At 40.0% G+C, this 14863-nt stretch overlaps 1 protein-coding gene across 7 annotated transcripts in view; it reads right to left on the bottom strand.

The window, feature by feature from the left end:
• Nucleotides 1–14602, bottom strand: part of LOC111867789 (nuclear RNA export factor 1) — a 29980-nt gene extending 15378 nt beyond the window's left edge. For 2 of the 7 annotated variants that reach the window (XM_023857943.2, XM_023857949.2), the window contains exons 1-7: nt 14504–14602; nt 12409–12578; nt 10802–10888; nt 8838–8945; nt 7039–7180; nt 3338–3531; nt 1058–1167 (exon numbers count right to left, since the gene is read on the bottom strand). In XM_023857943.2, the coding sequence (XP_023713711.1) occupies nt 1058–1167; nt 3338–3531; nt 7039–7180; nt 8838–8945; nt 10802–10888; nt 12409–12564 (797 nt within the window). In that variant the 5' untranslated portion in view covers nt 12565–12578; nt 14504–14602. Of the gene's footprint in view, nt 1–1057; nt 1168–3337; nt 3532–7038; nt 7181–8704; nt 8807–8837; nt 8946–10801; nt 10889–12408; nt 12579–14206; nt 14344–14503 lie in introns of all 7 variants that reach the window. The other 5 variants (XM_023857944.2, XM_023857945.2, XM_033752807.1 and 2 more) reach the window with 5 other exon arrangements.
• Nucleotides 14603–14863: the final 261 nt, after the last annotated feature.

The following is a 14863-nucleotide window of genomic DNA, read 5'->3' as shown; positions in this document are numbered from 1 at the left end:
TTATAACATGTCAAAATATATCTAATGCTCAGGCACTTGAAGGAATTATATTCGCCTCCTAGCATCCCAATATATTTTCATAATATTATTCTTATATCAAAATATAAATTAAAACCTTAAAAATATTGTGTTTTGAAAGATTAATAAATGTCACTGTCACGCTCTGTCTTCCGAAAAAGTTATTTCAACAAGAATCGCATACAGTGTGTTTGGAAAGTCACTGTGCACTTATAAAAGGTGTTGGAAGTGATGCCCACCAAGAGTTTATACAGGCCTGAACCACATTAATTTTGTTCACCAACGCTTTTTGCAGATCTGCCAGAGCAGTCTTTCTTGTGTCCGAGTCCCTTGGGACTTGCGACTATATTTTACTGTCTCAGATTCAAGACTTCCCTTTCCATCGCCTCCTATGACTTGCAGGGTCACGGTGAAGGTATTCGACGCCGCCTCCACATGGATCAGCATTTGGGAGCAGGTGGAACAAGGATAAAGTTTTTTTTTTATTGCTAGTGGGGTGAAACTAAGTCCCTTGTACTGTGGCCACTTCTGGCCTATTGTACCAGCCCCAGATGATAGGTGAGGGTGATTGTGGAACAATTGGTGGAATGAAGATTGGCAGGGGAAATCGAAGTACTCGGAGAAAACCTACCCCAGCTCCACTTCATCCACCACAAATTCCACTTGCACAGACCCAGGATCAAATCTGGGCCACCACAGTGGGAAGCCAGCGACTAACCGCTTGAGGTATGGTATGGCCCTAGGATAAAGGTTAGTAGAAGACCTTACACAGAACCAATAGCTTCCCTTTCCTCCACTGGTCCCCCCCCACCCCAAGTTCCTTTTCTTGCCTTATCTCCTCAGTCTGACATATGATTCCATTTGCTTGCTGACTTGGCTATTTGCTTGGCATACTCTCTGACCTCGTAGAGAGTGAACTTCTACCAGACTACACGCCACTATATCCCAGCAAACAGTACTTTTCAGGCACTGCCATAAGAAACTCAAATCCCACACAGTAACAATGTGTTTGTGTAACGAAATAACCGAGTCTGATTACCTGGTATATGAATACTCGCTATCAAAATGCTGGCAGAGAGGGTTCTGATCCAGTAGGAGTTCAGTGACTTGAAGCTGTCGTAAGACTTCCAGGTCTCTCACATGTTTTATCTGAAAGAACATACCACAATGTACAAACTCTGAAGCATTCAAGAATCCTGACGTTCAGGGACAGACTAGATGACTGTATCTCAGGCAATTCTCTAACACTGAGTCCTTGATGCATCACAAAACAACTTCATCATTTCTTTAAGAAGTATGTTCATTTTGGGGTGAAAAATGGGCAAAATATGACCAGGCAGGTACTGTGAAGATGGTGGCAACATGTTATTCCAAAACACTGCTTACCAAACACAAATTATACGAGTTCACACCCCAGAAGACAGTAAACTTCATTGTCACTGCTGAGATACCCTCAAATTCTAAGAAATATGTACTATATACCTTAAAAATATTTCTAAAAGTATAGTTTTTATCACATATACATACATGCAGCAGCCCTGCCTACCATCTGACACTACAACATAGAGAAAATTACCTCCAAACACATGTTTGTGTTAATTAAGGGATAAAAGTGTCACAATATTTTCTTTATTAGTCATAACACATAGGCAGGCTTGTGGTGAACATGGTACTAAATCTCTGGGTTTCAAGCACAGTGGGGAATTTGTTCAGTAGCACAGTAATTATTAGATTTCCAAGAACTCTGCTCCATGGACATTGGTCACTGTCACTTAAGAGGACACCTATATAACCTAGGATCAATGAAATCTTCCCAGGCACCCTTGTCAATATGGAACTGGTATCCATTGTTTCAGAGAATGCCCGCTGAAAGAACAGTGAGCAAAATCTGAGGGTCAGTAGTGTCCTGTTCCAGTGCAGACCACTGGGGGTACCAGTGAGCAGTTGTGCAGTCAGTGTGGCCTTGTTCCACTGTGGGCAACTGGAGGAAATGTGGGTAGAAATGTCCAGTCAGTGGTCAGTGGTCTGTATTGGGACAGGCCACCAGCAGCTCTCTCACTTCACCGACTGATCCCTCAGTGGTACATGCTGCAGTATAAATACATGCAGACACAATGGACATTGCAACAGTGCTTGATGAAGGGGACATCATCAAATTCCACATTACACGGCTGATCAACCAGGGAAGACTTCATTGCCTAGTCGCCATGAGAGCTACAAATAACAAACTAGGATTATCTGAGAGTCCCACCAGGAATGGGTGTCAAACTTGAATGAAATAGCCCCACATGTACAGTGGTCCTCAGTTCATGATGCCATCAATTAACAATCTGTCTCCCAGAGTCCCATTGTTTATGTTGCAGCAGCTAGACCTGTTGCTGGGCAATGACCCTGAGATAAGCAAATATACCACAGTCATCAGTGAGTAAAGCCTTCACAAACAAACATGTTCCCATTGAAGCCACTGAACTATGAGGAGGAGTGGTGTTTCCTATGCAGTCCATCCTGAGATGTTATAAGTAGGACAAGCTGGGAGCTGCAGTTAGTCAGTGGAGAGGACTAGGAGTTTGGTGTCAGATGGCCTCCAGCCTGAGAGTTAGTCAGTTGTGGGATATTCGCCAACCACTAATGATATAAACAGAGGACACTGTTAGGATCCGTTACCAGGAAACAACTATGGAAGATAAAGACTTTATGTGTGCTGCAGTTAAGAGTGTGTAAACCAGTGAGGGCGTTATAGTTACTTCCAGTTATGAGTTGCGTAAGCGCTCAGTAAATCCGATCACCTTCTAGGGCTTGACATTTTGAAGGAAAATGCTGCCTCCATGTACAAGTTACGATAGTTTAACTCTTCTATCCTGAAGACACAGGCACCATGTTCCTCCATAATGCAACTGTCTACCCGACTAATAGTATCACCTGGCCGTGCCATAGCTCAAGCGGTCAGTTGCTGGCTTCCTACCGCGGCAGCCCAGGTTCGATCCCGGGTCTGGTCAAGTGGGATTTGTGGTGGACAAAGTGGCACTGGGGCAGGTTTTCTCTGAGTGCTTCGGTTTCTCTGGCTATTCTTCATTCCAACAATTGCTCCACAATCACCCTCACCTATCATCTGAGGTGGTACAATAGGCCAGAAGTGGCTGCAGTACCAAGTGGACTCAGTCCCACCCCAAAAAGTAATAAAAAAAAATAGTATCACATTCCCGAAGGCAGTATCTTCACAGTCATCACTGCAAGATCCTCAAATCTCATTTCTGGCACCTGTTTTTTGTTGCCTGAAGATGAAATGATAAATGAAAGTACAATCTTGCAGTCTAATTACCATGTTGTGCCTGAGGTCCACTTTCACAAGTGGCTGTTGCCGCTGCCACATGGCTTCAAGAGACTTGAGGGAACATATGTCATTGTGAGACAAGTTGAGGGATTTCACTGGTGGTAGATTCGATTTGAATGCATTCAACACATGATGGAAGATTGTGGCCTGTGATAGTGGGCAGAATACGAGATCACGTAAATCTGTAATAAATAAAGATCAGTTCCTCAATCTGTCATTCAATGAGCATGACGCCTTTTACCTTTACTGTACGTGCATGTGCTCCAATGATGGGAACTTAAATGACATTACATTCAAGTACTCATTACTGAAGCTAATGAAAGGAATAAGATACATGACTAGCTGAGAACCAAGGATAATCCAAGATACTCTCTCATATTTGAACATTATGTCACATATTACATCAGCACTGTTTACACACTAGGTCAATACACAATTTTATTTTAACAACATGTCAAATCTTTGCATTATACACACATTTCTCGCATGTTCCATAATCCTAATTGTGAACGATGACGACGGCAAAAAATTGTGAACACCCATATCTACCACTAGTGCCATCTGGGGAGTAAAACCTGAACACTTGAGACTGGAACCTTGTGGAAATGCATGAAGAGTCTATCACTTCATACAGATCTTCTCTGTGAGTTAGGAACCCCATTGCTGATGAGGGGTATCCAGATAAGAGAAATGTCCAAACTGGGTTGGCTGATTGCATTGGTTAAGCATGCTTATATTTCCTATACCTGCCATTACTTTCAATTTCCAAAATCCTGGCATCATCCCAGCCTACTCTGTGACCCTCTTCAGAGGAATGTTGGGTTAATTTTGATTTTTCTACAAGACCCTGCTGGAGATTGTGCCTATGTTCACAGAGCTGCATGGCTAGAGGTCTCCCTGTTTCCCCAATATAGCTTCTTCCACACTCAGGGAATACTGTAGATGCACTGTGCTGTCTGTTACAGATCTCTTTTTGGCCTTGTTCTCATGAGTGAACTCCCAAGTGTGTGTTAGGTAGAAGACATCATGGAGCTGCTGGAGGTTTGTCAGAGAACCACATATTTTGAGGTGGACGACAAGTTCTTCCAGCAGAAAGAGGGCATGGCTATGGGAAGCTCCTTATCACCCATTGTGAGCAACATCTTCATGGAGCATTTTGAGAAATTGGCTCTTGACTCGGCACAACATAAACCACCACTGTGGCTCCAGTACGTTGATGACACGTTTGTGGTCTGGCCTCATGGTCCAGAGCGGTTACAGGATTTCCTCAGCCACCTCAACAGTTTAAGGCCATCCATCCAGTTCACCATGGAAACAGAACCAGATAGTGCAATTTCCTTTCTTGATGCGCTGGTCAGCAGGGAAGAGACGACACTAGCCACCAAAGTCTACAGGAAACCCACCCACACTGGCTGGTACCTTAACTTCAACCCTAACCATCTGCCGCATGTGAATAGAGGTTTGATTTGGAGTCTTCACAATAGAGCTCCCACCATATGCCAAGAACGATAAGACCTGGTTAAAGAAATCAGCGGCCTGAGAAGTGATCTCCAGCACAACGGTTATCTGCAAGGTTTCATTGAATTGGTCATTAACTTCAAGGGTAGCAGTTGTCATATTTGCTAGGCAAATCAACTCATTGTGCTCTGGTGTGAATTCCCAAACATCCTTACACTACATCTCAGCTAGTTTCCCTTATCTGCATCCCCACTATCTTCCATTGCTTCCACAAGCATGACTTATGGTGGCACCACTCCTGAACAATTAAACCTAATTATGTATGCTTCTACTGCTACAGCCTAACCAAAAAGAGAGAAAGTGCAGTATGTGTGGCAACATTCTAGTGAAGCTAAGGAACATCGAGGGATGGATGGGAAAGGTCAGTTTCAGGACCTTGATCCAGCCATGACTGCTTCATTCCAATCTACCATCCTACCACTCATACATTCACTGAAAACAGCAGGTATTATCCAGCCCCTCTTATTCACCCCCAAACAGAAAATCTTACCAATGGGTTGACAAAGCTCTAGACTCACTTCCAGAATGTGATCAGTTTGAATCTCTTTGGGCACAAGGTTATACTGTGACTGAGGCGTTTCGTGGTTTTCCTCCATCCGTCAGGGCAAATGTCAGGATACTACCTTGAGTAGGCCATTACTGCTTCCTTCAAAATCATCATTCATCTATTCATCCTACCATTCAAACATTCACTGAAAACATCTGACACTATCCAGGGCCTCTTATTCGCCCTAATTATGGGAAACTTACTGAACAGGCCGAAACGCTGGTATAGACTTGTATTCAGTTAAAATATCTGTTGAGGCACCGGTTACTCTGACTGAGGTTGTCATGGTTTTCCTCAGTCCCCCAGGTAAATGTCAGTATTGTACCTTGATTATGCCATGACTGTTTCCTTCCAATTCTTTCCAATTCTCATTCATGTACCATCCTACCATTCAACACTACAGTCTTGACTCCTGATAGCATCATTAAATATCTTGCACCTAAAAAAAAAAAGGCAACATTGTTTTCATACAGGCTTATCTCCCCAGTGTCCATGCATTTCTCACTGGTATACCATGAAAGGCCTTAACTTGTGGTCCCTAGAAGTGTTTCCCTCCCAAGAGCAACATGCAGCAGGCTTTGGCAGCTTTCAACCTGGGTGGTGTGATCTGTTTGATGAACATGAATGTGTCACTTGGCACATACTTGCAGGATAGGACCATTTCATCACGGATAAACAGTTGCTTCAGTGAGCAAACTCATTCCATAATCACTGCTTGGAAGAGAGCGGATAATTCTTTAAGTGCTCTGCAGCTCCTGCCTCACCAACCATTCTGAGAGGGTGGAATTCATGGTGACACTTAGAGTGACTGAACCAGCACAATCTGAAGCAAAATGCATCTGTTCCTTTGTATCTGTCAGCAGACCTTCTTAGACACTCCTTGCCACTTCCTGACTGACTGGTCCAGACAAAGGCATACTTTGCTGGTTCTGACGACTTATCCATGTGAAAAACATCCCTTCCATTTTGTCTGATCTGCCACATCAAGATTCTGTAACTACAGGAACAGACTGGCCATTCTTACAAACTGCATAAACAATATCACTCAATCCTATCAATGCTAGGCTCGCCTCTATCAAACTGATCAAGTACCTCCAACTTCACTTCCAAAGAATGAGACTCTTGTCAGCCCTCTTCTTCACTTCCTTATTTTCACTCCCAGGATCATTTCTCTTTTGCCAACCATTCTTTGACAGATCCAAACATTATTAACATATAAAAGCAGATATCACTAAACGTGCAGAGACAAAGACAGTGAAGGAATAGGAAATGACATGACATTCTTAAAATGGTGGGATGTCAGGGAAACTGTCCATGCAACTCACGGCAACAAACAGCAGACTCTACTGTGACTGCAGATAGGACATGATGCACAGAACTCCCAAGGCATGAAAATGCAGACAATGGAAACATGTATAACAATAACAACTTGTACTGGAAAAATGTAGCTAAGCCAACTGGACTACACACATGCTTCCTTACAATTATGAAATGCACAGCTAACAGAGATTAACAGTCCCCTGCACATGTACTGAGTTCCTGGTCTCAAGGGACTGCAGGAGGATGGGCACTTATATGTAACACAGAGGACATTACTGTAAACAGAACATTTGTATTGTCATACCTGGATCCCTGTGGAAGTTTGAGAGATCAAGATGTTTTGTGCTTTTGTTGAATCTCTTGTTCATCACTTTAATGATGCTCTCATGTACATTGACAAGGATATCATTGATGTGAGCAAATGCAAGAATAATTTCAAGTTCCACCTGTTAAAGAAAAGAAAAATATGTGAAGTCATCAGGTTTCTCACAAATGTAACAAAAAAAAAAAAATAAGGCTGCACCATAGCTCAAGCAGTTAGTTGCTGGCTTCCCAGTACGGCAGCCAGGGTTCTATCTCAGTTCTGGTCAAGTGGGATTTGTGGTGGACAAAGTGGCACTGGGGCAGGTTTTCACTGAGTACTTCAGTTTCACTTGCGAATCTTCATTCCACCAATTCTCCATCATCATAATCACCTGAGACAGGTACAATAGGCCAATCAGTGGCCACCGTGCTGAGTGGACCCAGCTGGACACCACCGCACACTAAGTGAGAAATTTTTAACAAAAGAAAATAAAGGTACACATATCATGGAAGCTGAGGTCTTCTATAACATGCATGTGGATAAATAACTGTCACTGATACAGATGGAATGGTTTTTACAGTATGCATAAAATTAAAAATACAGTATAACTTCTTTGTCTAAATATTTTCAAATCTTACGTTATACCATGCAGCACTATGTTCTTTGCTGATAAAAACAAAGTTAATTCCATTCGTCATAAAAACTGTATTAGATACAGCATTTTTAAATACAATGTAAGCGTCCTAACAGGAACTGACATTTAAATGCGCACCAGCAGCGGGATGTGCAGGACTGAAATAACGTAATGATGAACAGATTTTGACAATCTGGTGAATATTAACAGAGTACAAACATTACGTTTCTGGACATTATCCATGTCCCATTTTCATTTAAAACAAATGTTTTGGAGACTAGACTCTCTCCATCTTCAGGTAAAGCCTATGCAGTTGGGCTCAATTGACAGAGCTAGTCTCAATCTCTGCAGAGGGAAAGAGGGAGGGGGTAGAGAGAGAGAGAGATTCATCTTAATGGGTACAATAATTCACAAAACAGTTAGGTGTGGAGTGCAGAGAACAACCATAAATGTCATCAATCTCTGCTACACACTCAGAAAATACATCTGGTGTTCAATGTCAGACAAAAGAATAACCAGCGACATTTTTTTGAACAACCATAACAGGAGAAGTTTATCAAGATACTGCAATGCAGTTCGTTGCCTTACAAATAAATGGCCAATGAAACTGTTAGTTCTAATAAGATGCAGCCACATGCCACACTGCACATGAAACCATGGAAATGGTGGATGAGTTTTCTCCCCCCAGAATCATTCCCAAAGGATTACAGCCTCTTAAAAGTGGTGTGTTTGAAAACAATCCAAGAATAATCAAACAGCTAAAAGTAAACACTGAAATAGCTACTGGGAACATCAAGGAAGTTACCCTTCAGAAGTTGGCACAGAATATAATAATTCAAGTAAAACACTGCAGAGAAGAGGCAGGATACACCTTCTAACATTTACTGTACACAATTTTCATATTCTACACTTCTTTTTGTAACTGAAATGTTTTTGAAACTTTTTTAAATATATAAATATCACTTATGGTTGCATTTTAAAAAACAAGCACTGTACTATACTTCTACTGATAAATGAACCAGTTATTATTACTTTTATTCCTTGCCTCCAAATTCTGGAAATCCATGTGATTCCTGAGGTCTTGCCTGATCCTGCCAGAATTTTACTGGACATATCAGAATGGAGAATGATATTCTGCAAAAGTGAAAAATTAATGTAAACTTACAGGGAGACCACTGGGGGTGTTAATGACCAGACGTGATCGGCAAAGCTTCTCAATGGCTGAACCACATCTCTTTGCCAGAAAGCACGTGTGCTCTCCTTCTTCCTTATACTGTAAAACACAGGGGCAATAAATAAAATGCTTCAGTTTAAACTGCATACATCAACTGAAATATTCAACATAAACACATAATTTTGTCAGTAATTTGCAAGTAGGCTTGTGAGAAAGTGCTGCTACACATGGTAACTTCCTGTATCACTTCAAGTCAAAGTCAAAGTCGCATTGCGACTGACAGTCATTCAGTCAGTCTTTCTTGGTGTCAAACCCCATCTGGGGCTTGACTATCTGATAGAATATAGATATTCCTATTTTTATAGTTTCTATCTAAATTCTCATTGGCGCATGCCTTAGTGGCACACACTTCTGCCTGGAATACTGTTTTGTATACTGACCAAGGCCGAAACTGCATTTTTGCCCTGTTCCATCACAATACACTCCAATACACTCCAGCTACAGTGCCCATATTTGTCTTGGAGCCATCTGTATACCAGATTAGTCCCCTCTTTCTATTGAGTTGAAACCCCTTTCCATTCACTTCTATCAGCAAATCTCATCGTGAAGGGTCTATCATAAACATGTTTCGGTAGCATTTCATCAGATCCCATCTATAGGATGGGTTCCTTTTGCGTGTCCTGAATCATGTATGCATGTCCAAAACCTTCAGACTTAGGTCTCCACTGATCGTTGCAACTAGTTAATGGCATAGTGCACTGCTGGCCAAATTTTCCTAGCCAATACAGTGATATCTGAATACTACTGGAAAGTCCCTGATGAAGACTTAACACCATTTCTCCGATGCACGAGTGTTCAGTTTGAGGAAATGCTCTTCAGCAGGATAGGGTTCAACTGCACACAGCAAATACAATTTTGGATAATCTCAGTGAACATTTTGTTGATCCCAACCCTTGTTATTACCACTATAGAAGTATTAACAAGACTATGTGTATGAAAAAACTTTTCTCCTCCCCGCAGTTCATGAATTTGGAAGAAGATATTTCATTTGTTAAATGTTAACACACTAAGCAGAGCAGATGCCAGAGTTTTAACAAATGAGGAGATGCCAATTCTCAACATTCACTTCACACGGTCTCCAGTGCAGGTGCTTCAAATACTGAACATGTTTTCCATAAACATTTTACTTCAAGTCAACGGTGCTAATTAACACAGAAATCATTCATGCACATTAAATAATAAATGAAATTTAAATATAAACTTCTCTTTTTTGTTTACAAACAAAAAAATAACAAACCCTGTTGCTCAAGTCCACAAGCAAACTATACCACCCAAGCAACCGCCACTTGTTGACGAAGTTAGTACCAACTTTAATGGATAGAGGGTGTCGCATGGTCAGCACAATGAATCCCCACAGCCATTCCTTGAAACAGCTCCTCAATTATCCTCACAAGGCTGAATGGACCCAATTCCAGACCCACTACTTCTCAGAAAATCTGGTAGCACCAGGAATCGAACCCGGGACCTCAGGATCTGTAGCCAGGAACTCTGACCACTAGACCACAGCTGAAATACCACACCAAGAAACGGTGAACCACACAGCAGAAACCTTCACTTTCTCTTGATAACATGCATGAAAGTTTGTTCTGGTTTAAATCAAGTATGTTGATTATAAAAATGACAGTGTCAAAAAGTTGTAAAAATATATGAGATTGTAACCTGTTATAAAAACCACAGAAGCACGACTGTATTTTCCTGATACGTAAATCACTGTAACCATCACAAAAGTTAAATCTAGCCTTTTAAGGTGGTGGGAACATTGTTAGGTATGGCTGCAGTCTTAAAAATTATTCCTTATTTTTACATAAATAGTTTACAAAGATATTAGATGTTTTGCCAAAATCTATAGATCATTGATGTAAAGAATTTACTTAATGAAAATAACAGATTCTTACCATTACTGGAAAAAGTTCCACTGGATAAACATTATCCATGATTAGTTTCAAAATGAACTCCTTGTCATGGATCCTGCCATGAAGAATCTGCAACGTGTAACTAAGTCATATAAATCTGTAGGAATGAATAAAAAGTGAAAGAACTAACATCCTTTTTAAACAAAAGAAACAACTTCTCTCCCTACTCTCTCTTGCTCAGATTCCTACTTACACACACAGAGAGATACTGGCTGATTTTCTTCAGTGCGGAATAGTAGAACTCACATGTATTGTGTCATACCGTATTCAAGAACACAACTGTATCTTTCACAGATATATTTAGTCCTTCCACATACTTTGATGTTATAGGGCACTTCACAATATATGCTTTATCATGTATAAATTCCATTCACCTTAATTCACTGTAAGGGTCATGTTACTTAGGAACCCAAAATTAATTTTTATGTTATATTTTGAGTCCTATTTTTAATGGGACTCAATGTAAAGCACTCCTACTACACACAAATATATGAGCTGTAGCTACCTGATATACAGGTTTTATCCATTTTATTTTTGTAGAAACATTACTCTGGGACCTAAATACACTTTTGGGTGTCTCTACTCAGAAAAAAATGTGTTCTGAATGAATATTAGAGGCACGGGTGTGCAAATAGAATTGTAACGACTGGCTGTCAATTGCAAATTTTTTTTAACAGCTTACATCCCCACACTTAACCAGGGGCTTGTGAATAATTCCTCCATTATATATAGCATCTGACCAGGCTGGACTTGCTTCCAGGGCATTCCTTTCATCTGTCTTGAACTTTTATGCGCAAGTTTGGTTTGACCTGCTCCTGAACACACCTGGTTATAAGGTTCCACATAATATGCACATTATGTCTTACGGAAAGTCTAAATGAAATAACATCAATTTGTAGAGGGTCATGAAATGACATATGGTTAAAGGTTCTTCTAAAAAAAAAAAAAAAATGTAATTTTGCACCCTAACCCATGGACAAAATTACAATTCAGTATGCCCTCCTCTTTACACCACAGATTCAAAAGCAGCACAGATCTAATCATGTCCCCCAGTGTAATTACATATGTTTCTGTCATACTAATTTCTATGAAATATTTGTTGCAGTATAAAACTGTATTGCAACATTACTTGCCACACTTTACAGGCACATAACACAAAGTCTGCCATGAACAGGCTGAATGTTTCTGGTTGCTCTAACCTCAGGATTATTTTGCTCAAACAGCAAAATTGAATGAGCACCTCTTTTACCCACTCAACCAGAGCCTGAACATACCTTAAATTTCACATAAATATTTTAGTCACTGCATAATAGGGATTCCAAATATAGATAAATGTTAATTGAACTTATAATGCTGATACTGAAGCTGTCCCTCAACACCTGTTCTCTACTGAGGTCACTGCATTGTTTGATTATAAAGTAACATTACCTGAACTATGATTAAAATAATAGATTTATACAACTGAAATCTGTGAAGGAAGAAAACAAATTGCATGAATTTTATTTGAAAATGCTTGTTCAGAAATGTACTATAAACATATGTTGCTATATGAAATTATTAATTACACCCTAACTGAAATATTAACCAACCGTGAACTTGTGCCAGCAATCTGTCCTGTTTATGAAAAAACGTTCCATGCAATATGAACTGCCAAATGTAGTATACAATGCATTTGCTTTGGTTATTACTATACGGTCAGGTCTATTCTCTTCGGCAGGTTCTGACTTCGGATCAATATGAATCATTTTTAGTTACAGTTCTGAAACAAACCATTGCACATTAATACAATTACACAATTATCTCATCAAACATATTTTGTCAAACTCAAATATTCACTTTCAGGTTTCCACAGAAATGACTATTCACACGTTGGTCTTCTTTCTTCTGACACTGTGCAGTCTTGTAAGCAGATACCTATGTTTCAGACCAATATGCTGCCTCAACTTCATGGTCAAAGTGAGTTCAGCGAGGATGCAATCTGGTTAAACAGGAAGGTTGCAAAGAAGGTAATCACCCATATCAATGGGAAAGAGGAAGTATATAAAATCCAGTCAAATAATGCTGTTAACTATAAGTATTCGTATATTATAGTCTTGATTAGATGGGTCTTTCATCCACCTCTAACTGCCATGTTTCCAGAAAATGACATAGGGTGAAAGGTTCCATAAAATGGGTATGCAGACATACATAACAGTATATGAGAAATGAAGAACTCATTCACAAATGCTTGTGCATGGTTATACAATCTTCAATAACAACAGCAAGTGGTCCCCTTCCTAAAGAGAAGAGACTACTTGGAAACCAAAACCAAAACGCACTAAATTATCTTCCAGACAAAGCAAAACAGGCAGGAAAGTGAACTAAAAATCCCAATAATGAATAGGGAAATAGTTAATGTAAAAAGTACTAATTTCCTTTGGGGTTATAATTAACAGTAACCTGAACTGGGAAGTAAAGTAAAAGTAAAGTAAAGCTATCCCTGTAACAGGCAGCGGAGGCCCATAGGATTGTGAGATGTTGAGGTTCCCACATTTTCTAGACAATCAGCTCATAGATGGCGACAAGTTTATCAGCCCTACGTGCCAGCCGCCCTTTACCCCCAAGAATATTCATGGTACTCATTTCTGTTAGGGGCTGAGTTGACCCCAGGGCCATAGTGCAGCTGGAAGGATTTGGTCAATTGAAAAAAAAAATCCAATGACCTCATCGGAACTTGAACCCGTGACCTTCCGGCTTGTAGCACAGTGCCTCAATCAACTATGCTGGGAAGTACATTGAAATAACCTGTATTAGAATCAGTGGTTAACTTATTTATAATTAACAGACCCTCTATAATACTTGATATGAATGTAAGAATGCTATTTTGTGGTTCGATTTATCCCTTGCTGGCATACAGAATCGCTGTATGCGGACAGAGATCAAAAGCACTGACTAGATCAGTATTTATGTTTTTAAAAAGGGGCTGTAAAGTAAACAGCAGGGTTAAAACAACTGGAATGATGTAGTAATAGCTTTAGGCGACTAAAGATATTAACAGTATACTCACTATAGGAATATACATAATTTAGAACTTTCTAACAGTAAACCATCAGTAGCAGGGTGTATCGGCTATAAGAAATTGCCTAGCAACGGAAAACGAATAGGTAACAACCAGTTCAAAAAGGAACTGAAGGTCTTATTAAGGGATGCCATTATTCAACAGATGATTATCTCAATAAAGAATGCTGTACTTTTGACTACTGACAAGCACATGTACAGAATAAGCTATATTTCCAAGAAATTTATACCATAATCATTAACGTATTTCGATAATGGGAATGTATTTTGATCTAAAAGATAAAATAAAATGAATGCACAAATGAATGAATGAATGAATGGCCTACATACACATAACATTAAAACTTCTCTCAAAGAATGGTTTGAACTGACTCGTTTAGCTAAGCCTGGGTCCAGTGGCATGCTCTTGTGAAGACATCAACGAAATTTCCCGTTGTATTCTTGAGGACATTACTTCATGTGTGGTGCTAAAAGGAAAACATTCATTTATCGACTCCACTACAAGAAATGGGCAAATAAAATACTTCAGAAAAATATGCATTGATTTTAAACATTCATCACAAGCTCTTAGAGAATGTACGTAATCAATGGCTCTATAAGCTCTATATACCGCTAAGTGGTATTTACCTTCACTCACTTTCGCTTCCACTCCCTTGGAATTTGATGAGCTTGATGAGTTGATGAGCGGTTGATCAGCTTCGATTTCGATTTCAAGAACTGTTCAAGAAGGGTGTGTGGGGAGACACCTAGTGGTATTTCGATGTACTCATAACCATTCGGCCGCAAAATTCAAATTTCGGGAACTTTTGGATAGAACCACGTATATATTCGCCTGCTGGTTTTTGCCATCTCACTCCCATCTGACCTCCTGTACTCCTACAAAATCTAACCTATATTTTGAGATTTCTTCCGCCACTGCCCTGAACGAACCTGCCCTATACATAGTTCTAACATTCCAGGTATCAAACCGCATACCCATTTTCTTTC

This window comes from Cryptotermes secundus, unplaced genomic scaffold (assembly GCF_002891405.2).
Source record: "Cryptotermes secundus unplaced genomic scaffold, Csec_1.0 scaffold195, whole genome shotgun sequence".
Classification (NCBI taxonomy): Eukaryota; Metazoa; Arthropoda; class Insecta; order Blattodea; family Kalotermitidae; genus Cryptotermes; species Cryptotermes secundus.
The sequence above is the reverse complement of the archived record's forward strand: the minus strand, read 5'-3'. Positions and strand labels throughout refer to the sequence as shown.